General features: G+C 38.3%; 1 protein-coding gene across 2 annotated transcripts in view; it reads right to left on the bottom strand.

The window, feature by feature from the left end:
* ptprsb (protein tyrosine phosphatase receptor type Sb) overlaps positions 1-26,251 on the bottom strand; it is a 157,509-nt gene that overhangs the window by 37,560 nt on the left and 93,698 nt on the right. Inside the window, exons 6-13 of one of the 2 annotated variants that reach the window (XM_088335831.1) lie at positions 25,145-25,255; positions 14,952-14,966; positions 12,553-12,822; positions 12,086-12,465; positions 9,686-9,887; positions 8,510-8,646; positions 6,416-6,560; positions 2,695-3,012 (exon numbers count right to left, since the gene is read on the bottom strand). In XM_088335831.1, the coding sequence (XP_088191957.1) occupies positions 2,695-3,012; positions 6,416-6,560; positions 8,510-8,646; positions 9,686-9,887; positions 12,086-12,465; positions 12,553-12,822; positions 14,952-14,966; positions 25,145-25,255 (1,578 nt within the window). The remainder of the gene's footprint in view (positions 1-2,694; positions 3,013-6,415; positions 6,561-8,509; positions 8,647-9,685; positions 9,888-12,085; positions 12,466-12,552; positions 12,823-14,951; positions 14,967-25,144; positions 25,256-26,251) is intronic. The other variant, XM_088335820.1, reaches the window with a different exon arrangement.

Genomic DNA, 26,251 nt, shown 5'->3' with positions numbered 1-26,251 from the left:
GAATCTAGGTTTACAACACACTTATATTCAATAGCTTATGAGTGATATTGACCTCACGCTGTTGTCGTCTTGTCCTTGAGGGGGAAGGATTAGCCTGGTTGGTACACGATGCATTCATTTCGAGCCATCTGATGCACGGCATCATCTAGAACCTGCTGCATCATTCAAGATTTTGGAACAGGAAGCAGTCAACTGGACATTCTCTTATTAACTATATTTATTTTCATGATGTATGTGCCTTGTCTGTTGATGCCCTTGCGACAGTCATTGCGGCCTGGTCATCCTGGAAGAGGGATTACCTCTTGTGTGCCCTTTTCTCAAGGTTTATGCATCATCCTCATGCTAAACTTATTGACTTTTTTCCTGCCCTCATGTAGGTTTCAGATCAGGGGATGGTGTAATGGTAGTCTGTGCAGCCTTTTGGAACTTTTTTGTAATTAAGGGCTATACAAATACACATGACTTGTCTTGAATATAAAGATGTCATCAAGGCTATAAAACCGACCTGAGGTGACTGTTCTTTCAAAATTGCGAACCCCTATTCATGAGCAGATGGAGAGAACTGTTATTGTGGATGTGTGACAGTGAGCTCGCGGGAACTAGCGGGAGCTAGCGGGAGCTAGCGGAAGCTGGTGGCACAGATAGCAGTAGTTGCTTGTATATCTACAAAGACCAAAAACTTGAGGCAGTTTCGGGTACAACCAAAATGGATTTCAATGCCTACCTGGTTTGAAATATTCAAGAGGACGACTGGTTTTGTGAATGTGGTTTGGCATGAGAAAGCAGCTAGTGCCGGCTACAAAACCATGGTAGAGTTTTTGCAGCGCTTCGCTTCATTAAAATACAATAAAGGAAATAAAATATGCTGTAAAAATGTGTGTACAAAGTTAGAGTTACAGTTTATTGTGCTACGTCATTATTATCACCCCGCACCCCCCACACACTTCCGCATCTCTTTTACGTTAGCAACCACTGACTCTCCATGGTAACGCTCGTAATGAACTTACTTTTTATTCAGTTAATATCATGTTGTTTATCTCATTACTGTATTTTTTATATTAAATTACTATTCGACTGTGTTTTAGTGACCTGGCAGATGTGTTCTATAGCTGTTTGCTATTAACTTGGATGCTTTTGGGAGGTCGGGAACGGGTCAATCAGTATTTAATTATTTCCTGTCCGGAAAACGTGTTCTTTACACGAGTAATTAGATCTACGAGCACGATCATGGAAAAATTTACGCTCGTATGAAGAGGTACCACTATATTTAAAGTACAAACTCAAAAAATAACAACAAAATACTTGCCAAGTACATTTAATTTTTCTACATATTTACATTGTAAAATATTGTCGTTGTAAAAGCAATGAAGCCCTCCACTTGAAAAGTTAGTCATCGCCCACTGTAAAGCTACTTAGAGCGTGGATGACCTCTATTTTGAACTTCTTATGAATATTCTGCATCCCTTCATGTGTTGTTTTGGCCTCTGGGTCTTCTATGGTAAAAAGTGTAGCAAAAGAGTTGGACCTCTGAGGTGGGTGACTCAACTCTCATTTGTTTTTAGTTAGATGTAGGTCGCCAATTTTAGTGGTTGCTTAAAACTCTCGAAAAACTTGGTATAACTTAGTTTCCATGAGACTTGATTTACAACTTAACAATATAATTTTGTTTTTATCAATCTCAGGAGTGGCAGTCCACTAAAAATGACATCAAAGTTCCCTTGGGCTCAGGTAAACAACCAATGACAGTTTACTTAATTTCTGAAGCAGGACTGTGATTGGTCCTTACCTGAGGTCTGAGAAACAGTGACATTTCCTTTACTTAAGATAAAGTGTCAAGATGGCTGCCCCTTGAAAGAAACACAACAAGTAGAGTTTACTTTTTAAATCATATTTAATTAAAATAATAATTACCAAAATGCCACACTTAGATGGTAGGTATAGAAAGTGTAATTGTTAATCTTTTTTGGTTTTGTTGTTCTTTTTGGTCAAGTAGTATCAAAATTTCATTTGTATTGTAGGATAATGTTTACTATAAAATCAGTATGGCCATACCAGGTATGTACCTAGTTAGGGCCAATATTGCATGCCAACAGTTAAATTATGGAATTTGGAATATTATTATTTCCAATGTCGAAAAGGTGATAAAAACATGAAAAATTGAAAAGATTCTCCTTCCTGCCATGTATAAACCCAAAAATTGGAAAAAAAAAAAAAAAAAACAACAACAAAAATAAGTTCCATTATTGCATGAGGTTAACGACACTTTTTGAGAATGTAATTATCACATTTTCGGTGACTTGTTAAATTAAATTTGTCGATTTACAGTGCCACGCCAGAAACGTTTTATGGCACACTAGTGTTCACTGAAGTAATAGACATCAGAGATTAGTGTGAGGATCTGGTCCACTCCCTATAAATTTAACAACTAGATTGAAATTAGGGGTTATTAAAATTTGTGATTGAAGCTAATTAATGCTTGTACTTATAGTGGCTGATGTTAAAAAACAAATTGTTAATTAGCAGGATTTTTTTTATCATAAATCTCTACCAGAGGTAAAGAAGCTAGTAGGTGAATTAGCCTGTTAAGCTTGCATTAAATGAAAGTATCCTGAAACGTGTTCTCAACTTGTTGTTAAAGATTTGAAACTTACGGAGTAGCTACAACCTTGAATGAATTCAATGTAATGGTCTCACCGTCCTCATCGGTTCTGCAGAGCACTGGCAAGCTGTTGGGTCCAGTTCCTTGGAAAGTTGCGGCCGACATGGTGATGTTGTACCAGCTCCATTTTTCCAGGCCCTCTACTAGAGCGTCCACATTTCGGGCTGGGATAGGAATCCCGGACACTTCTTGACCCTGACCTTTGCCACCTGCCCCAGAAACTTTGCGGTACCTCAGTTCATAACCTGACAATTCACCATTTTGGCCCTCCAGTGGAGGTGGCCTCCAACTAACTCTCAGCGAGGTGGAGCTGGCACTCTCGCAGGATACGCCCTCGGGTGCGGCTGAGGGTTCTGATTAGACAAGGGGGGAGGGAAGTCGGTGAAGTGTTTGAGTAGGGGGCGAAAATGAAGAGTGGGGAACCATAGAAGTAAAAATCACAAGGGGACAGAGTAAAAAAAAGGAAAGCATAAGAGACGAAGGTAAACAAACTGAAAGAGATGACAAAGGGTGAATGTATGAAAACACGAGCCAAGCAAGCACTTAATGAAATAGATAGATAGATAGATAGATAGATAGATAGATAGATAGATAGATACTTTAAACCAGAGACGAGATTATTGACTGTGAGCAGACAACCTAAAGTGGAGATGTCTGGGCCTGATGCGAATACAGCATGTGTGCAAGTGTGGGAGTCAAAGAGTGCTGGCTGACAGATTCAAGCATCTGCCCACTCAGCTGTAAAGCCACCACGCCGCTGCTCGCCTCAGGGGACAATCTGGATGTGCACCAAACCTTGGCGATAACAAAGCGCACCCAGGGAAATGCATTGTGCTTCAGGAAATTGTACAATTATTTAAAGTCAGCCTTCAGTGCTGAGCGTCTGACATTTTTTTTTTGTAAGCGCAAGAAAAAGAGCCTAAGTTGGATTCTCTCAAAACATCACCGTAAACGGAATTGTTGATTGTGTTCTTTGTAATGTACTAAATTCCTATTCATATCTTTACACACACTTCAAAAAGCAAACACAAAATGCAGTTACAAGAGCATATAACAGAGGTCGGAAAGTTTTTTGACTCATAGAGCCATGAAAGCTAAATATATCTATATATTTTTTTTTTTTGAGAGCCACACCATATATTTTAAGTTAAATAAAACCACTAAACCAGCTCTCCATACAAAAGCTAATTCTTCAGCACATTTTATTTTACTGTGTGATGTTTGATGATTTGGTCATATCTATAAAATAATAACGATGCCAGAGACTGTCCCATATCAACAAATATACCACTTCAAATGTGTCTCCCTCTTGCAGTTATTTAAGATCGTTGAGGCTCATTTTGACAATCATTTCTATCTTAAATCATGGTTCCAAAACAAGGTGCGAGCATAGTCCTTTTGTGAAAATATTCCAAATATTCCACACCACCTACATTGGATATTACCGAATCTTACTGCAATATGTATTCTGTGTCGCACTATTTAGTTACTTTATATAACACGCTACAGTGGGCATTTGCACGTCACACTGGGTATTTGTATATTGTATTCTTTTGGCTTTATTATTGTACTGTTCTCAGCGAAGGGATGCTGCTGGAAATGTGAATTTCCCTTCGGGGATGAATAAAGTTATCTATCTATCTATCTATCTATCTATCTATCTATCTATCTATCTATCTATCTATCTATCTATCTATCTATCTATCTATCTATCTATCTATCTATCTATCTATCTATCTATCTATCTATCTATCTATCTATCTATCTATCTATCTATCTATCTATCTATCTATCAAAGTACTGCATACGAGAATGATATGGATGTATTTAGGCGAGTGCAGTACATGTGCAGAGATCCGCCCACCCCTACTGCTCGCTCAATCTAACTCTTTTGGGTGTTTGCTGTTTTCAAGTGTTTACAGTTTGTTCTGTGGGTTTTCATCATTAAGTGCGTAAACAGTAAACATAGATTCTTTGATGAGCTTCCATGTAAAGGATTATTTAGAAATGCACAGCCATTGAGGGTCTGTGGGTGTAACACTGTAAGTGTAAACTGTAGTTAAAAATTTCCCCTGTATATACAGGACCCTAACCAGTTACTTAATGTGTCACTTAAATGTGTAAAGTTGCAGTCAAGATTATTATGCCCCCCCCCCCCCTTTTATCTCTGAGCCAGATGTTCTCATGAAAAGAGCCATATCTTGCTCACGAGCCATACTCTCCTGACCTCTGGCATGTAACATATGTACAGTCACATCAGAAAACGTGGCACTCAAAAGTGGTTACACCAGTGCTAAGCCCTGGTCCCATTGGAAATATTTTGGTTCAAAGAAATCACTGCTCCTACCCCTCAACTCAGCTCCTCCATCTATACATGATACATATGGACAAGCAGGGCCAATAACAAGGCAATCTACAATCAGAAGTTGCATTTGGGGCTATAGGAGGCATTACTAGATAGATATAAACCCTATATCACAACTGCTCTTCTTTACCATATAGAGGGGCTCAGGGTATTGAATGAAATCACAAAATATTTTTCTATGGTCATCTTTTTTTAAACAGTTGCATTGTTAATGGTTGCTCACAATAACAATAATCAAGAAGACACATTTACGTTTATAGACACTTACAAACTATCCACTTTGTTTGGCCTTATGAATAAACATTTATGCTTATAGTAGTGATAATGGTTCAGCATATTTTTGCCAATCAAAATATTAGACTTTGCTAGCACTTGCACTTTCCCAATTGTGTGACACTGACACTGACGTCGTCTACTAACCACCGTAGCCACATAGGAGAGGCCATGTCGATAGAGGTTTATCACGTGCCCCAGTTTTTACCAAACATAAATAAATGTATACAAAATGTCGGCATTTTGTACAATTAGAAAGGTAACATTCTATGTAACAGTGAAAAAAAAAATGCTGCCAGCTCAGAAGATAGTAAATAGATGTGTTTGTTTCTTTGTTTATATAATCATATGCAATTGTTGTTTTATAGACCTCACTGCAAGTGCTGTGAAAAAGGATCGTTTCTACACCATTGCTAATAAATTCCAAATATCCGTCCCAAATCAACTACTTGTACAGCAAGAAGACTATTTTGTACTACTTTTGTTGTCTCCTTTAGATTATGACCAAACAGAAGCCTAAAAGATCAGTGGTCGGATGGTCAACAATGGAAAATATGATAGAGGAAAAATGGGTACATAGCACAGTAGGCACACATAGCTATATCAATACACCAGATGACAAAAACCCTCATATTTATTGGTCTAGTCTTAGTTATCCCAGAATGAGGAGGAGGCAGAAAATCCATCTAATAAAAAATCACCCAAAGATAGCAGGCCAACTGGTGATCCTTTAAAGCTCGTCTGCGCTTCCTACTCGCCAATAACCAGCAGACATTTTGACCCCTTCAAACTTATTAGACACCGATAGAGTGGGAAAAGAGTGGAAGAAGGGTGGAAAGAAGGACGAGACAAACATTAATCGTGCCCCGTCTCCATCTGTCATGGTGTTTCTGCTGTGTGGAAAAGAAAAGGGAGAGGCTAAGCGTAGGAAGAAGAAAGTCACAGTTAAACGGCGACGGATGGATGGGAGAGGGCTTAGGGCACACGACTTGATAAGGTAGAGCAATGGTCAGATAGGCGATCACCGGATTCTTCCAGGTCAGCGCACATTCACTGAAATGTGTGTCTTTTCATAATATTTGTGTTCATGGCGTGACGCCAAGAAAATGGAAACTTACTGGCTTGCGACGTCCGCTGCACCAACTCATTGGTGAACGCGCCGATTCCTTTGTTGGAGATGGCTGCTAGCGAGAAGGAATAGTCTGTGTTGGCTTTCAGACCTTCTACCGTGTACGAGTTTCGAGGGCCGAAGGTTAGCTTCTCCTAAGGGAAAAAAGAGGTGAGAAATGGTCAGAAGTTTGTAGAACAGCCAAAAGTTTTACTCAAGTAGAAGAACTGTTACTTCAGACTCATATGACTCAAGTAGAAGTAAAAAGTAGCCATCCAAATGATTAACGGTAAGTCAAGTAGAGTTGTGTACATTCCAAAGCACAGGGCCCAATGTCTTATTTATGTTTTTTTTTTTTTTTCAATCAGATCATGAAATCATCAAAGTCCATCAAGTCAATGGTAAATTACCTTACATTTAAAAATAGATAAAAATTATCAATGTGAATTAAAGTACTTTGATAAACAATAAAAGAATAACAATAGAAATCAAAGAAATGAACTAAGCACAAACAGCATATTACTTTTTAACAGGCTCTGCAGGCAGAACAAGCTAGCCCCTGAACATGTGTGCGTAATACCATATAACGAGACAAACGGACGCGTACCTGCGGGGAGGAATTTAAGAAACAGCTTTAATGTAGCCTAATGTGGCAGAGTACGAGTACAGTGACTTCTCCATAAATATACTCAAGTAAAAGTAAAAAGTATAGTGTTTTTAAAAAAACTCCTACGAGAACAAGATGTCACAAAACTTACTCAAGTCAATGTAACGGAGTAAATGTAACTCGTTAGTACCTCTTGGATTGATATAATATGCGGAGACAAATAAAGAAGAGTTTCAGAACTACTGGCAGTTAATAAGCTCCACTAATTTTTAAAAAACCGACAAATATTTTTCTAAGACTGATTGTTTTCCTTTAAAATAACAAGAACAATTCTATCATTAATGCTATGACTTACTACTACTACTACTACTACTACTACTACTACTACTAATAATAATAATAATAATAATAATAACTGTTACTAAAAAAATATATTTTTTACTAAAAGCGTATTCAAAATAAAATGAGAAATAGTATTGAAAATTGTAGGCAGTATAAAGTGACTTATGTTTTTAAAAAATGTATTTTGAAATAAAAAATAATGTTGTAAATAAGACTCAGATAAAACTCAGTTATTTTCCAGCAGAATGTATGTTCTTTTTATCCCCACTCACGCTTATGACGATACTGTGGTGGCGTTGATTACACAGGCCAACCTTTTGAATGTTAACTAGAATTCTACAACTGATTTAGGGTATTTTCTCAACTCCAAATGAGAAAATAGCATTCATTTCTTTCAATCAGGTCAGGTCTGTGTGCAAAGTTGATGTGGAAAAAAAAATCAGACTGAGATATAATTGATCCCATTTGGGGTTTCAGAAAAAAAACCCATTTGTATACTAATCCGTATAGATACCACAGTTAAAAAAAATGATTACTGTAAATTGAATGGTGGATACTGTTTGAGGTAATAAAAGTTTGTTTAAAATTCAGGGCTTATTCTAAAATGCTCCACATATCTCAAAAACTTGAGCTGAAGAAATGTGATTTCTGGATTGGGCACAAATCTCTCCAAATCAGTTGAAAAAATAAACAACAACTTGTGTTATTAACATGTAATGAACGTGTTATTCCATGTTAGTGTTAAATATAATACATTACTACATAACTATCATTTGTTGTTAGCTGTGCTGTGGTCTTTTCTATTGTAAATTTGGTGAAGTTAATCTATGTTTTACTGTTGTTTTGCCAGATAATCTCTCCCACTATCTTTTGTATCCCCTTTTTTTTCTACATTTGTATTAATTCCTTTGTCATCCTATTTAAAATCATGTTTCAAAAATAAAAAACATGGTAAAATAGGAAAGTAAGACTTGAAATAAGCAAAATTATGTACCAACTTAATAGCACAAATAAAATTTCTTTGTTAACATATATGACAACTAAAACGTTTACCTGGTCTGTTACAGCTCTTATCAAAAATGTTTTAAATTTTGTGTGAAACACACACACACACAATATTTCTGAATTACAAATAAATAAGGTTGACATTCTTACCAAACTGCCGTACTTGACAGGTTTGTAGAGGAGCTCGTAATTGATGATGCCCTCCTTTGTGTACGCAGGTTCCCAGGTCAGCTCAATGCTGGTGTCAGTCACCCTCCCTATTTTAAATTTTCCTGGTTGTCCTGGAACTGGAGAAGAGAGTAAAATTCATTCACTACAAAGGGGAAGCCATTTTGACAATATTATGCTCAGTTATATATCCTTTGTCACAGTTTGAAGTAACTTCAGATCACATTTTTTGCCTAAATACATGCGATTTATGTTACAACCACCAAGCTCTTCTTTCGTCGTCATCTAGGAATATTTTTACATAAACCACATGTTTTTCAAGGTGTAATAGCCGCAAACTGACAAAACAGTCAGGTATGTGTCAAAAGTCTGCTCGGTAATTTGAACGTGTAATGCCATCACAGATTTGTTAGTGGTAATCTCGTCATGCCCGCAACTACATAAAAGTGTTCCAAACGCAGTCGCCGTGACTCAAGTAGCTTGAACATGGCAGATTTCTGCCCAGGGTAATCCTTTTTCATACCGCAACTCTCCAGAAATGAAAGTGTTGGCTTATCAAATTAGTCATTTGAAGGACGCGCATATTTTGACGAGCCACGCCCATTGTCGACTAAATAAGCCACTTGGTGATTTGCATGAGTCACAGTGGTGCCGCTGCAGGGCAGCAGAACAAGTAGCCCGACAATTTCGATTTCATTCTACACTATGTACTTAACGCAACGGATGACCGTTAGGATGATTAAACACTCCTCGTGATCTAGACAATGTGTTCCATGTACAGTAGCTCTCATTTATTTTGTGTTAATAAATGTATCAGTGATATTGATAGTGTCTCGAACACAGCAGCTGGAAGAGTTACAGAAATACTAGAGTGCTAAATGCCCTTACTGCCAAAACCCGGAATCAAATCCTATTTGGATTTTGGATTATCAATGATTATCAATTGATCAATCATTGCTCAAATCTGTAGTATTCCGTAATACCTAGTAAAGCACACCTATAAATACTATACGTATTTCCAAACTTCAGCAGTAAATACGGCGCACCAGATTATAAGGCGCACCTACAAAGTTTTGGCCAAGTTGGGTTTTTCACAGTCTGAATAATATGGTTCAGTATATTTTACAAATATCGAGTAGAGATGTGAAGAACACCAACCTCCTGGCATGACTTTAACGTGGACCGGGTCAGAGAAAGGCCCGTCCCCGACCGAGGTGAAAGCCAGGACTTGAAGGGTGTAAGTCTCGGATGTCACCAAGCTCTGGATAGTGGTGATGACACTGTCCTGGACATTGTGGATTTTCCACTCGTTTATGGGCAGCGACGGATCCATGGTGTAGTACACGCGATAGCCCTTCACCTGCAACACAGAACACAGCAAGGGTTAGATAGATAGCCTGTAGACTTTTCAAGGTCGTCCTCGACTGAGCTGCGTGCTAAGTGGTCCGCTGCTTAATATCACTGTCTTGCATACATATTAATCCATGAAGCCTTCATACAGAATACAAACAACTAGTTTTCATCCCAGGCAAAGTCGTCATCAGTGAATTGTGTATATGTGAGTCCAGATGGTCACGCCGGTTTGCGGTTCACGCCTTGTTAGGGGTCACAGTCATCAGGTGATGACCTCCCATGGCTGCAGGTTGGACAAAACACCTCTAATACAAACTAAGTGCGGACTGCATTTGTTTACTGTCCTCACTCCTGACCTCCATCAGCAATTTGCTGCCACTTCTTAAACAAATTTAATCCTCACATGCTCTAAATCCACTTTTGTGAATATTGCGGATGGTCAGGTAAAAAAAAGGGGCTTCCATTGGGAGTGCCCTTAATTTAGAGCAGAAAGCACCTTTCCTTTCTTTAGAGATTGGGGTGGTACTTATGTGTTAGCAGGGGTAGAAAGGTGGAGCGCAATCCTTTAAAAGGACATGAACCACACGCTCCAAAACAACTCCCAGAGGGGAATTTTATGAAGGCTTTAATGTTTTAATCTCCTTAAAGTCTCAGTGCAAATCTGAAACCTTGTTAGTCTGTCCTCAGTAAAAGCAAATGTAATTTCAGATGGGGATAAATCTTTTTTTTTCATGTACTATTAGCTGGAACCAATGGATCTACTGTTAATGTCACATGAAAGTAATTACAATATAAAATCAATCACTTTATTGCTCCAAAGTGACATGCTGGATGTGCATAATTCAAACATTTAATATGTAAAAGATAGAAAAATACCAGTAGGCTTAATTAAATAGTAAAAAGAGACGACATTGCAATGCAAGCACAATATGTATTTGATTTGATACTATTGGCAAGTTATAGAAAGCTTCAAGTTGTTACTTTATTAGAACAATCCAATGAGATCTAACAGAAGAAACATATTACATGTTTCACCTTTACCAAGATTTGGATTAACACTGGTGTTAATTAAAAACATAATTATCATTTTGCTGGTTATTAATATAATATTTTCCTGCAATGCTCAGCCTATTCTTTGCTTTTTGGGAATACAAGTGGTCCGCTTTTTAAATATCATTCGGACTGACGTGAGGCCATTAGCCTTTGAATGCTTCTGTTTTGTTGTTTTTGAAAGCGTTTCATGCTCATGACATATCAATTGATCTCCAACAAAATTGTCGCCTGGCACGACAAAGCTTCTCGACACCGCACCTTCAGCAGGTAGCAAGATTTTAAAAAATATGTTTCCCACTTAAATCAAATGATACTGTTACGCAACGACTGCTCTAAAATCAGAGGTTTAGACATTATTTCAATAGCTTCAGGAAATCCTCAACTTAGTACCGCCACTTTGTTTTCAGTTAAGGCTTTGTTGTCATGGTAATTGAGGTAGGCTACACCTGTAATAATCAGTGGTACGAAATTCAGGAAGTAGAAAAATTGTGCAAGGAGCGATTGTTTTAAGGAAAGAATGGTACACTCACAAAAACCATGAAGCCTAAGAGATCAAATCATAATGGTCTTATGACCTAATATATTGGGAATTTTAGACAGGGTTTAGAACAGGGCAGAGATGTGTCCAATCATCACACACCTGTCCCTAATTATCATGACCCTTTATAATGACATTTTAGATATAACACATTGTTGGTTCATTATCAGAGTCAACTGTAATTGCAACATCATTTTTTCCTGTTTCTGGTTTGGACATTTTGTTAGTTGTTTGTGCCTAAGCAAGGTTTGTTTGTTTTGTTTTCTGATTTCTTGTGTGGATAGTTTGTTTGCAGCTTGTTGGCCTCCTGTTTGTTTGTTACTTTGTTCCTGGCATTTACATTACCGGTTTGGTCTTTGATTTTTGTTTGGACATTGTCAGGTTTTGTTTTGTGATCACTTGTTAGGGTTCTTTCAAGATAAAAAAAAAATCTAGATATGAGTTTTATCGGGGAGCAAACTAATCTCTTGTATAGAGGGACCAAATGAAGCTATCAAAAAAAATTAATTGAAATCATAAATTAAATTTAACACTTTACTCACTTCTACCCATATTCCACATAGACCTATAAATAGCTCCTGACATATAAAAAGAAAAACAATCTGAATTCCCACCTGCCCATTTGGTTCCTCTGGTTCCTCCCATCGGACCATCACCGTGTTCTGTGAAATAATGTGGGCTTGGACATTTCGCGGCGGGCTAGCTGGGGCTTGCTCTCCCGTGCGGGCTTCAACGCGCACTGACGGGGGACCCTGGCCAATGCTGTTGAAGGCTGAGACTCGGATTTCGTACTCGGTATTTGGGTACAATCCGCCGATACTGTAGCGAGTAGTTGTAATGCTGTCCACCGTCTCATACTTGCTATCCGGACCTTTAGCCCGGTACTGGATGATATAGTAGGAAACTGGGTCTGGGTTGCCTGAGTCCCAAGTGATGGTGACACTGGTGGCTGTGGTCTCCGTGACAATGGGAGTGCCTGGAGGTTTTGGCAAAGCTGGAAGAAAATAAAGTTCGTAATAGGGATAGGATAATCATGAAAATGAATAAGAATTGTACACATTTATTTAATATGGTCTCTTACTCTTGACCAAAACCTGTGCTGTTGACTCAATGATACCCAGACTGCTCATGGCCACGCAGGTGTAGTTAGCGGACTCGCGCACACCATTGAGCTCCAGCACATTTCGACCAATGGGCATCTCGTCCTCTGGGGTCAGGTCCTCGCTGCCTACCATCCATTTGACGTAGGGCATCGGCGAGCCCACAGCAACACAGGTGATGTTGACGCTCCCTCCCGGCATGATTTCGTGGTTGGAAGGGAGGATGGAGAAACGAGGGGGGACGCGGCGCACTGGTAGAGGAGGACAGTCAGGGTTGAGAAAAGAGGAGGGGGAGTAGGGGTTTGCGGTAGGGCAGGGATAAGAAAGGCGGAGAAAGAGAGAGGAGGTTTGGTGAGGAGAAGAGAATCAGAGAAGCAAAGAGCGGGATGCAGAGAGTGAAGAGAAGGTAAAAGGAAGGGGGGAAAATGAACTTCAGGGTTTTTCTTTCCTTTTACATAAATTACAAAGGGATAGTTCAAGAAAAGTCCCAATTTTGTTATGGATCAGAACAGAAAGACACACATCTTGTTAAGCTCACCCTGAAAGAGTGAGCTGCCTTGACAAACAATAAGAACGAGACAAACTCTTGAGTAACGCTTCACAAAGGGCATGGCAACTATGATTAGTTTCTCTACCTGGAAATGTTTGTCTTAAATCAGGTGCAAGATAATTCTTAATTTGAGTCATTCATTTGCAACCTGCAAAAGATGTATATTTAATGTCTACAAACGTCAATGGCACTGTTTGTGTTTAATGTAATATTATGTTTTACCATCACTTGGAGCATTAGGCATGCTCAACTTTAAGTTTATTCCCGTTTTTTCCCCCTATATGAACAAATGTATTGAGGCACGTATAAATTAATCTTTGGGAGATTTCCCAGACATTTTGGTTTGACTGTCTAAACGAAGCACCAAAGAATTCAAAATGTCTTGGGAAGATGCAAGGAAAAAATCCTATTTATCCGGATCGTTGTATTCTTACGGGCATTGGATCGATTAGAACTGAACTATTCTGTTGTCCTAAAAGACACGTCAACTCATCTGAGCAGGTTCTATTCAGGTTCATTCATCTGAGAACAGCTTTCCCCAGAGACTTGGTATGGAATATGTTATCCCTGTGCAGCAAAAATTGCATTAAAAAAATCAACAAACTAGAAATTTGTAGCAGAGGTAAACAAATATGGGGACGCTGCACAGGGCCATATTTTAGAAACTGAAAAGAAAACAATACTCTACTAATGTGGTAAGAGCTATCAAAATCATATTTTTTATTCACTGCAGAGCGCTAGAGGCAGAACGGATGTCCATCTGTCTGCACACACATTTTTACAGGCTCACCAGAATACTTCTGGAACATAAACCCAAATATTGACTCCATGTAATCATAGATTCTGGTAAATATTTCCGTTAAGTTTTGCTTGATGATATTCTCATTCATTCAGGTCTTTTTTCTCAGATCTGAGAATTGATCGCAGCTAGACCGCATTCTTTTTCTTTAGTTTGAAGAAGGGTAGCAAAGGAACTGTTAGTTGTTTAGAAAGTAATGGGTTGAAACAGAATTTGGTTTATAAATTTGTCACATGAGGCATTATTGTATTGGAGCAAGTTGAATCTTTGCCCTTTTAAATTGATCAAACACTTTTAAAATTATATTCTCTGGGAGGGATATCGCTTCGACAGTATGGGCAAGTAGACTTGCATTCCAATCAAACTGGTGTTGCAGGTTTTCAACCCCACTTACTGTATGTAAAGCTGTCTTGAGTTTCCCCTTGCAGAAAGATCTCACCTCTAAAATCATTGAACACTCTTTTAGAAGCTGAATAATGTCCAGGCTGGGCAATGTGGCAACAAAAAAGAAACCTCAGTTTTATCAATCAGTCTGGACGATTACAAATGTATAACACAACCTTTGTGCCCCAATTCCTTTGTCCATGCCAGTGCCATTGGATTCCGAGAGACTCAACTCATAGACCACTTTTCATGCCTCGGCGACTCAAGAGGAATGAATACGGTTGACAAACACGACACAAATAATGTGCAAAAGCGGGAAAGAGACTCGGAGGAAACAGGTAGAGAAGACAGCCATGGAAGTGAGAGAGGATGCCTCTGCTCTGCTTCCACGCAATGATGCGGCAATGTGGACACATTGCGACAACAAAATACCGTACGGAACATTAAAGTTTCAAAAACAGTGTGCAGTCAAAATAAACAGGGTGGACAGGAGAGGGATCTAATAAGGTGCCGTGGGCGGTTACAGAGTGATCATCGGATACGTCAGGTAAAGAACAAGACAGCATGAAAGAGGCAGAAGAATAACAAGTGCGGGCAAAAAAGTGAGGTGGTATATGCATGGTTATCAAGTTAGTCAACTTATGTACATGTGTCTGTCGCTCCTAAGCATCAGGGTGCGGACAGAATGCAAAGGTGGGAGGCAATAAGGGAAGGGAGAGAGTAGGTAGAGAGATAAAGAGACATTCAGAAGAAGGGTTTTGGGGGGGATGGAGGGGCAAGGGGGAAGAGAAGAGCGAGAAAGAAGAAAAAACATGAATTCTATTTAGAAACACAGTGATATTAGAGTCGGACCTGTTCAGAGAGCAGGTGCTTCAGAAATCATAAAAAAAGAAAGAAGAGGATGTATGCTGAGAGAAGAAAAAGCTCACAACACTGAAAAGACAAAGAGATCAATGTAAGGACATCTGAGGGTGGAGCCGGAATGGAAAGGGGAAGCCAGAACGATAGAAGTCAAAATCACAGAAGATCAGATGGTCAAAAAATTCAAACAAATGTATAACATGCGGATTTATTCCAGCGACCATTCCCAAATAGAATAAATTTGTATTAAAATAAAAATCATACAGTATTGGTACAATCACATTATAACCTCCACTCCTTAATGAGTCATCCTGATTTGGACTTTTCATGGGACACATCCAGCTCCCCAACTTAAAGAATCTATATACAACTGAATACAAATCAACATATTATCATTTGGATTGGGAAGAAAACAGAAATCTAACTCTAATCTCTAATTTCAAATGTCCAAGTGACCGGGGGGAAAAACGTTTTTCCAGGACTTTAGGTGCATGAAGCCTGAAGATGCTCAGAATTTGATGGAGAAGTCAAAGACAAGAAGGAGATAGAGACAAAAATCTGTTAGAAAGAGACATGATTAGACAAGCATCTCATCTCACTAATTCATGCCGGACACACACTGACACACATGCACGTACACACCATAATTAGCATGCCCGTTTTGCAAACACATGTGCAATGTCGCTACAGCTTCCAGCTATCGATATGCATGTTTATCGATCCCATAAGTACTTGAAGGGGTGTAAAAAAAAATGGCAGCACTTTGGTTCGAACTGGCAGACTACAACAAACAACATGAAAGATAAACAGGTTGAATAAATTAATGTCATATTAGTTTTCTAAATGGATCACCGGTTTAATTACTTAAAATATTGATTCTCTTCTCCTCACCAAACCTCCTCTCTCTTTCTCCGCCTTTCGAATATAGTGTGATTGTTTTTGAAAGAAATCCTTTTAAAGCTGCATTGACGAGGTTGCCCCTTATTTAAAGTAGGGTGCGTAGTTTGAGGTGTACTTAAAAAGTAAAATATGGTTTAAATTTGCACAACTGAGTTCAAAGAGCACTCATGCTTAATTATCCACTGCGCCCATCTGCTTTTATCTTACTTTCATCATTCGGGGCGGAACACAATAGGTTCGAGGAATGGGGGCTGGGTGGAGTGCTGGATTATGACGTCATGCTCGCCCCGCATGTTTTTATTTTTATTTGCCAGTGTAGCATGAAAATGATGAAAGTTAAAAAAAATTCCCAACGGCAACCCAATCCACAAAAAGATAAAAAAAATAGACTATTCAAGTGCGTCTAATAAATGCTCGGATTTAACTGAGGCAGTGATCTGGACTTTAAGCCAGCAGATGGTGGCAAAGAGTAGCAAAATTACAAATTGTGAACAGCTCTTTTAATAATTGAATACTAATTTTAATATTTAGAGTTTTAGGTTTTGATTATAGCGGGACTTTTTATGAATGCAACTCCTGCGAAAAACTAAAGGGCTTACTCTACTATTTTTAAAATGATTTCAAAAATCCTTTTTGGATTGATGTAGCAATGAAGTATAAGTTAGATCTATGTTCTTGCAGTGTAATAGTATATACAGTCCTTGCATAAAAGTAAGAAAAGCAGCCGTCATGATCCCCTCCATGAGAGAAACGTGGGTTTACATGTGGCGCCAATTTCAGTTCTTTCCTCTGTGTTGAGACTCTGTAGGCGATCGGCTATAGGAGACCAGCTTCGGGGATTATGGCGCTCTTTCTGTAACTTCGAAACTTCGCGGCGCGTTAGAAGTCGATGAGGACAAAGACGGCCTGACATTTACTGTGCGCAATCCTGTCTGGCTCAAGGATGCGACTTTCATTAGTCGAGTAATAAGGAGAAACTTATCCCCTCAATACTCTAATATGCGAAGGAATCGGATTGAGTCCAAATGTCAATAGAAGCGCGTCAGAGTGTTTGGTGGCGATAACGACGGTGCAGGCGAATATCGCTTTGCGTGGCTTGCGTCGCACTGATTCGTTTTGAACAATGCACACTGACAACAAATCTGAATGCTGCACTAAATGCTTGTCGCAATGGTAGAATCACAATCAAGGAGGCATGCTTAACCGCCTTGTTACTTCAAAGTTCCATCTCATTATTTTTGGATATTGCTGCATGACATAGTTTAGCGGTCTACTGAAAGCATGTTCAATTCAGTTTGGCTCCTGGGCTGAATCCAGACTTCATGTTCTCAGGTGGGGCGGATCAGTAAAAAAATGTCAGAGTTAGCTTGTTTTTCAGGACTATGCCTTATCATTCAGTCTACCCTACAAATTATAATCACAGATATAAGTGATCTTTTCGAAACACAAAACATTTATTCAGAAACTTTACATCCGAAAAACTCACCAAAATCTTAGCCTAAATCAAGTGGGAGCAGTGAATTAAAATATGCTTGCCTCAATTGTCATACTGCTTTGAAATGAATTAAGAAGTACACAATAAGAGTTTTAGCAGTGGTCGGGCAATAACATCAGTTCAAACTACAAGGCTGGGCCTCCTGAAGCTGTGAAAATACTTTACAATATTGTCTTTAACATGAAACCAGAAAGGAAGTTAGCTCTTTTACTGCCCTCTAGTGGCAGAAAGGTTTGGTTTGAATATATTTTAAAAATAACATATTTTGTTAGAAATGAGTTATAGACTTGATTTTTTTTGCTGGATCTGGCCCGCGGGCTGTAGGTTTGCCGTCGTCTGGTTTAATGGTTCTACCTTGTTAAATTAATAAAATGGATGAAACTAAAATACTAGGAAGGAAAAATTAAAATAAACGAAACGTTTCGAAATTGTAAGTACACTTAAACACAGCTGGGTCAAAAATAAGGAAACAGAAGAGGTGACCATTTCATATCTTGGGTTAATATCAACCAACTTCTTTGTATATTGTGTGCATTGTAATACACCCAACACCCGATTTTCACTTTGTATTTTCTAGATAGTTTCCATTTTTTTGGTTCGTTTAAAACTAGACCTAACATTTGCTGGTTTTGGGAAAAACACAAAGTTTAAGTTTGGTCATTTTGTTTGAAATAAAGACCTCAGAAAGTGCTTTGCAATGTGCTTCACACTTTCCCATGTACACACACTAACTAACCGATAGCAGTGTCAGCCATGCAAGACAACTACCTGCTGTAAGGTATATTAAATCTAGTTATTTGTAATTTTCTCTATTATCTCTATTATTCACGTCACAAATGGCTCTGATGGAATGTACTTGAGTTCATACTATTTTTATTACTTATTCTCTATTTTTCTATTCTTTTATATGATTCTGTTTAAAATATATGCACACTTTCAGTCTTTATTTTGAAGGATACAGGAAAGTCGTCATGGTATGTTTTTACAACTGCTTGACTTCTTCTAAATAAAAACATTCGAGTCACTGGGCCACGGTGAGAGAAAGGGAGTCATTCAAGGGAGTGGGTCCGTTTTTCTCCCCGCGGTTACTGGAGGCCTCCTGTTGATATCAAACCTGCATCTTCCTTGACTCTCATATCAGCCAAAGATTAATATCCCAAATTAATCTGACACCTGCTCATCGGGGGGACTAGGGATTCAGTGTCTTGCCATACAACAAAGAGGAGCCGGGAATCGAACCTGCGACCTTTTGAAGACGAGCGTTTTACCTTCACCAAAAATTGGTTTGTTTGGTCAAAACAAAAGTACCCCCTAAAGATGAGTTAACAATCTTTGCGTCATTATTCAATTCTATAAAAATTGGGAAACTTTGTTTATTGACTGCAGAAAAAAAAACTACTTATTTTATCAACGGAAAAAATGATGATGATTTATTTTTTTTAAAAAGCTGCTAATGTAATAAATACAATCAATTATATGGGTCACGTTTAAAAAAACATTCCCTCACAAACCTAAGCATTTAGCATTTAGGAGTTTACAAATTATACCTTCATGGAAGTACATTAATTATGATAATTGTTGTAATTTCTGTCTACTCACTTGTCTCTAATACATTTTGTAGAGAAAAACTAAAATTAAAACTCCAACTAAGACGTACAGATTCTCATGCTGCTTGGGTTTGCTAGAAAATATAGTGAACACTGTCAAATGTGGACTACAAGCCGCAACTTTTTTCCCCAAGCTTTCAAACCTGCAGCTTATGCAACGATGCGGCCAATTTATGCATTGTTCTCTGACGGCTGCCAGAGTTGCCCGAGCAGTAAGAGTGAGACACATTGAATTTATGTGTCGAAGAGTTTAATGGAACTTTGCGCTATGTGCACGAACAAAACTAGCAGACCCTCGTCCTGGAAAAGGGGTCAATTGAAATGGGAGGGCTAACTACCATATTGGGAATAATCTTAAAAGGCTGTTTATCTGTAAACGGAAACAATATGGCGAAACCAAGGGATTACAAGATATGACGTCCAACAAAGCAGAGGTATTTAATTTTTTTCTCTCGGCATTATCATGTGTTTGGAGTAAATATTTTACACACTTGAATTCTAAAAGTTGAAGTCAGTACATCCTTGTGATTTACGTCGGCTTCATGGTTTTTGGTTATCTTGTTTCAAACTAATGATGTTTCTCCGTTGAGTATATTTTTAAAGCATATCTCGAATCCCAAGAGTTTAAGCTTTGCAAAGATATGTGGCAGGATTGGTGACATCATACAGACACGTGTATGTGTTTATCAAAGCTTGGAAGGTTAAGGGGTTAAGGTACCGTTTATTATCAAAACTCTTTCTGTGTCTTACTTACAAATATCTTATGTCTGAATGTGGGCACATGCGACTCATAGTAAGGTGCGGCTTATGCACGTACAAATTTTTTTTTTCTTTTTTTCTTTAAAATGTACTGGTTGCGACTTTTAATCAGGTGTATTCAAAAATGGTAAAACATCATTTACTACCAGTTCAAAACCTGTTGCATTTTCTGAACACATTTTCTTCCACAACTAATAAAGATGCAGGTTTCTGTTTGAAAATAGGAGCGCGGATACAGATGTTAGCAATGGGTTCCGTTCCATTTAGTTTTAAGAGGCATTCCCCTGTTGATGCTCAAGTGTAAAGAGAGAGACTGAATCCTCGCTACTTGAGTCCACTTAGGGTCCCTTGTGCATTTTTTGTTGTGTTTAAAGGAAGACACTGAGAAAATACTACATAGCGCTATTTCATTGCGGTTGCATTTATCTAATTTAATAAAGAAGGCCAAGCAGCGACTCCGCTTCCTGAAAGTGCTCAGGAGGAACAGCCTCAAGGAAAAGCTGCTGGTGAAATTCGACAGTACTACCATGGAGAGAATCCGAACATATTTCATTACGGCGTGGAACCTGAGACGCTCTCCAGCGGACAAGAATGCCCTAGAGAGGATTATAAACACGACCCAAAGACTACAGGCTGCCCACTGCCCAACCTCGAGGACATTGCAAGCTCTCGCTACCTCAGCAGAGCTAATCACATCCTCAAAGACTCCTCACACACCAGCAACCAATTTTTCGAACTTTTATCATCGGGCTGACAGTTCAGATCCCACAAAATCTAAAGACTTAGGGATAGCCTCTTCAACAGAGCAAAACATTAAACTACAAGCACACAAAGGACTTGTGGAACACAATCCCACTTGTGTATATTTTTTAAAGATGTGAATACCTTATACAAGAGGTGAATTCTTTATATTTTTCCATTTATTATATTTTGATTCGTATACATTGCCAACTGGAGTGCAACTCAAATTTTCTTACACTACAATGACAAAAAATTCTGATTCTAAAAAAAAACATATCCCTATTTAATTGCAGGTACATTTATCTAATTTTAATCAAGGCCACTGTTTGTATTTGCCACTCCCATTGGACACTCATTAAACAATTTATATGATTTAAATTTCAACCATTGGAAATACTAATAATTTTGTCTGAGTGCTGTCAAAGTTGAAGCTCTAACTAAAGCTTTAAAGCTGCTTTTAACTATTGGGTTAAGCTGGTTTAAGGTTTATGTTAAATCACAAGTAAATAATTATCCTATGAAATTAATATGTATTTTTAGATCTATATAGCTTACAACATTAACTTTGACAGTGGTAGAACAATTAAAATGTTTATCGTTAGGGTAAGGGTTAGGGTTAACAACTAATGTTGTGAGCATTGGGTAAGGGTTAGGGTTGTATACTAGAAGATTAGAAATGGTACACCATAATAAATCAAAATCTAAATAAAAATAAATGAAGACTTAAAAGATAATATTAACCGCTGTAATGCACTTGCTTTTTCCACTTTTGCATGGTCGTGAAATTTGATTTGTCCCATTCAACTTGCGATTAAATGATTGAATATGGATGGGTGGTTAGCGCCACCGGGCAGAGGTCCAGTGTTCAATCCCAGCTACCGCATCTTCCCCGTGCAGCGTTTGCATGTTCTCCCCATGCCTACGTGAATTTCCTCAGGGCACTCCAGTTTCCTCCAACATTCCCCAAAAAAAAAGGCCGGTTGAAATTGTCCCTAAGTGTGAATGAGTGAGCGAGTTGTCTATCTCTGTCTGCCCTGCAACTGACTGGGAACCATTTCAAGGTGTCCCCTGTCCACTGCCTGAAAATGGATGGGATGGACTACAGCACCCCCACGACCCTACTGAGGATAAGCAGCGCAGAAAATGGATGGCTGGATGGGTTTTATAAAGGCGAATAAAATTCACAATTGACTAATGTAACAAGAAATGGATGTTCCTAGGTAAGGACCGCTTAAGTGTCGGAAAAATTATTATTTTAAACCTAAACACCTTATGGGAGAAATGGGGAAGTCATGGGAGATGTAATGTACTGGATCTGTTTTCTACATCGCTTATTGATTTTTATTTTTTTCAATTAGCATGAGGAACCGTGCGAATTATTATTATAATCGTCACTCATTATCCTTTTCAAACTAGTTTGTTTTCATTGGAGAAAATTTGTTTTTATAGAAGCACAAATATGCATCAAACTGGTAACATGTCACATTAATAAATGACCTCTTGTGGTGAAAACTAGCAGAAACTTCTTCTGCCAATCAAACATTTTAAATGTTATTTGAAAGGACAGTGTGTATTATTTAGCACCTCCTTATGGTAAAAAAATTAAAATCATTTCACAAAAAACACTTTTTTTTCAAATAATAGGCAAAAAAACACAAGCTATCATGTAAACTTGCATTTTTTTTAAATGACCGCTAAATGAGAAATTTGTATTTATTTTACTTATCTAGAGAGAAGTCACATAATTGTCCACCATTTTACGGCTACCGGTCCCCAAAACCATAAAACCTTGCGAAAGGTTGGGCAAAAATATAAGAAAGAACTGGTGCAGTTTGTATTCTTCCTTCACCTTATTAGAACTCGTTTTCGGCTGCAGAAACAAAACAGGACGTGTTGTGGTCAAATAATACACACTGTCCCTTTAAAAAAATTGTGACTGTCAAGAAAACACAGCTTCTCTGGAGAAATACCCACGACCAAAAATATACTTCTGCTATTGAATACAGGGTGTAAACTTTTAAACTTTTTTTTGGAATACCTCATTTTAACCCAAGTGCGGCAACTCATTGCTGCAATTCAAATAAAGAAATTTTTTGAAAAAATTAAAAAAAAGATTTTACTACATTACTCTGCCAAATATAAAGAGGGTCACAATGTCAATACAGAAATGTAAAATGGGGATGACCTCGTGCCTGCTATCCTGATCAAAGCAAACGAACCAGCGCAAGCATGCACGACCCAAATCGAAAACAACGTCATCGCTAAATGCAACAACTGCAAGACAAGGGAGAATGTATTGTTGGGTTGAAAATGAGGAGGGGAACAGGTCAAGACCAGTTTAATAAAAGACCGATACTCTGGAAACATTGTGCGTCATGCTGTTGACATGCTTCTTGTCTCTCTCTCTCTCCTCTCTCTTTCCTTTCATGCAGACATCACTTGTTTTCTTCCTATTATCCAATTCTCTGTCCTGCATGACAACAAGACCACATCATGCAAAATAAATAAATAAACAAATCAAAACATCGATCGAGTGGAGGATTCTGCACACCAAAGCCTCACAAAGCAATCAATGCATGGCTGAGCTACAGCAAGGAGAGCGGATTTGGGGAAATTAGCCCAATCTGGGAGGATGGCTGGGACAATATAAATGGAGCCTGGTGGTCTTTCAGGATTTGTCTTTCTTTCTTTCTTGATTGTTTCTCTCTGTTTCAATCAAATGGGGGGAGCTTTCTGAAACAAAGGAGTAACAAAAGAAAAGAGAAAGCACACCAACCTTCTCGAAGCTCTGAGGGATGGAAGGGGTTGATGCGGAACACAATGATGTGAGGAGAGAGAACGAGGAAACACAGAGAGAATAAAAACGGCCTGCGCAAAACCACGCACACGCGCCAGCACACACAAGCACTCACATCACACTTATACAAAATTGTTAGAAATGGTGAAACAGATGCACAATGGTGCAAGGAATGTACATTTTTGCACATGAAAATGGATTGACATCTTTCAAAATAATATTTATGATTGAACTTTTCATGGTCAAATCTAGGAGTGGGAAAACTTTGTGTTTTTCCAAAACAGAAAAATGCGTCAGGTCATTTGAAGGATAATCTTTTGTTTGAAATAGTCACAAAAAATGGAAAAAAACTATTCGCAATTTTGAAAGTAATACATATATTTTGAAATTGTATTTACAAAATTGTAACTAAACTGTAGAGAAGCTTATTTGTGTTCCATACCAAAACAACAGGGAAATTGGTGTGCTTGGAAAATTAATCAAAAAGTGGCCCTTGTATTTAGCATGTGGATCCAAGCAGAGATAGGATTGGCTTAATTTTTGTTAGGTTTCTTATTATTAAAGAAAAACAAAACAAAACAAAACAGATGTATTGTATTGCTGCTGATAGCTAAGTAATATATATATATATATATATATATATATATATATATATATATATATATATACTTTTTTTTTTAATATATACACACATTTCAAAATAGTGTTCTTAACTAAACCAACTACAAGTCACTTCTCTAAAGTTTAACGAAAATGAATATCAAATAGTTAAATACAACTGGTGCACTGTATCTTATCTACTTTCAATTTTTTTTTAATTTGTTTATCGCAATTAAGCTGGGTACTGTAAAAACCTTTCCAGCTCTCTGCGATTGATATTTTAACCATCAATAAATGTATAAAAAATAATAGCAACATTGAGTGGGTTATGAAATTGCTGAACAGAGCTGAAAATGAAGACATTTTCATTGTTAATTATCGACATAACCTCAAAATTTCCATTCTTTGACGAAGAAGCAAAGTTTAAAGGATACCAATTTTTTTCAAATACAAAATTTCTTACCTTCTCAATGTCTACAATCATTTGTACTTATTTTGCAAGTCATTCGAGTAATTAGAAAAAAGTGCGACTTTTCATGGAAAAGATATAATATTGTCTGGGTGACCACCCAAACTTTTGAATGGTATACACATGTTTCCATATGAGTTTTTTTTGTTTTTTTTATGAATTCACTATGGTGTTCAGCATTTTAATTCAGGTCATGATAACAGAACTTAAGAAGCTAATTATTTCTTTAAGGTTGTTAAATTTTGGACAAAAACGAAAGAGCAACTCCTGATTTGAAGTCTCATTAGACCGCATGAAAGAATTCAGTTCAGCCTCAGGCTATAATTTTCCGACCGCTGTTCTGGCGGCCTCATGTCTTAAATCGACGTCTCCATGCAGTTAAACCGTGCTCCGTGTTTTTGTCCCGTAGCACGTTTTAAGGCGGACTTGACGAGGTGGAAAACACTTAACAAAGTCAACATGTACTGCGGACAATGAGGTGGTTAAAATACTTGTCGTAAGACCATGGTAATGGAAGAGACGTGTTTGGTTATGACGCAAGAGCCCCCCTGCGCTGGTGGTTTCAATGTGTCATTTGTGTTTTTGCTGCAGGTTGCGTTTTCAGGCCCTACCTCGCACGTAGAGGTTGGCTGGCGAGGAGTAGCGCACGCCTTGAGAATTAGTGGCCACGCACTCGTACTTCCCCTGGTCGGTTTCCTCGCTGTTTTCGATTTGGAGAGCTCCTGAGGGGAAGGGAGAAGAAGTTTAAGAGCGTCAAAGAAATTTCTGACGGCGTCCTGATAGCACGTGTTCTGTGTGCGATTGTTGGTCTTTTCCTGTGTCTTGTGTGTTGCTGCCCCGAGGCATCCTCACTTCTATTACTTCCACATCCATCAAAGTCAGCTTTCTTTTTTCATTTTGTAGTTGGCAATGTTTGAAATAGGCACAACCAAAAACGAGGCAACTCTTTCCTTTTTCATAAAAAAGAAACAAAGGCAGCCTGAGATGGCCCGCGTAGTTTGTGGCCATACAAGACATCGTGAAGTGGATCAATCAAAAGTTGAGTTGCAGTATGGTGGCTGTAAACTCAACTCATTTTCCATCCAGCAGGAGTTTGGTTGACAACGAACAACTCTTGCCCCAAAAGAGTCTTAAAGCTGTGTAATGCAAACACCCTGTGGTGGAACATCAGGGCCTGTAAGGCCTTCTCTGCTGGCCTGAAAAATATCTGAATCATGTGATATTCATTACATTTTGTCCATCAATACTTATACATTAATTACAAAAAGTCTGCCAGATTCCTTTCATTGCTTCACCCTGGTTGTGCTGCTTCCAGATGTGTGATTTCATATTTAAGTATTCAAACAATCACATTTCAGCCAGTAGTTGTTGCTAGGCTCAGAAATCTACCGAGAGGCCTTCACAAAACACATCTGAAGGCTGTGAGACATATAACATCACTTTTGGGCATAGAAGAAGAAAATGGTGCTAGCTTTCAACATGAAAAAAGACCATGCTAGAAAATGAAGCTATTTTTTCAGTGTGTACGACAATGCTTGTTCTTGAGATGACCCTAGCTGTGAGGATGTGGTCAGTTAATACGTTTTTCCAGGCTTATTTCCAAGCATAGAAGTAGGGGTTGAAACTACATATTTTGGCATGAAAGGAGACAATAGTTTTCGGAGTACATAAACAACCCAGGTAATACACAGGTAGTTTATTTTGGCACCCTAAGAAAT

The sequence above is a fragment of the Urocampus carinirostris genome, chromosome 1, assembly GCF_059441175.1.
Source record: "Urocampus carinirostris isolate Australia breed hairy pipefish chromosome 1, RoL_Ucar_1.0, whole genome shotgun sequence".
In the NCBI taxonomy this organism is placed as follows: Eukaryota; Metazoa; Chordata; class Actinopteri; order Syngnathiformes; family Syngnathidae; genus Urocampus; species Urocampus carinirostris.
Note: the sequence above shows the minus strand (reverse complement) of the source record. Positions and strands in the feature narration are given on the sequence as shown.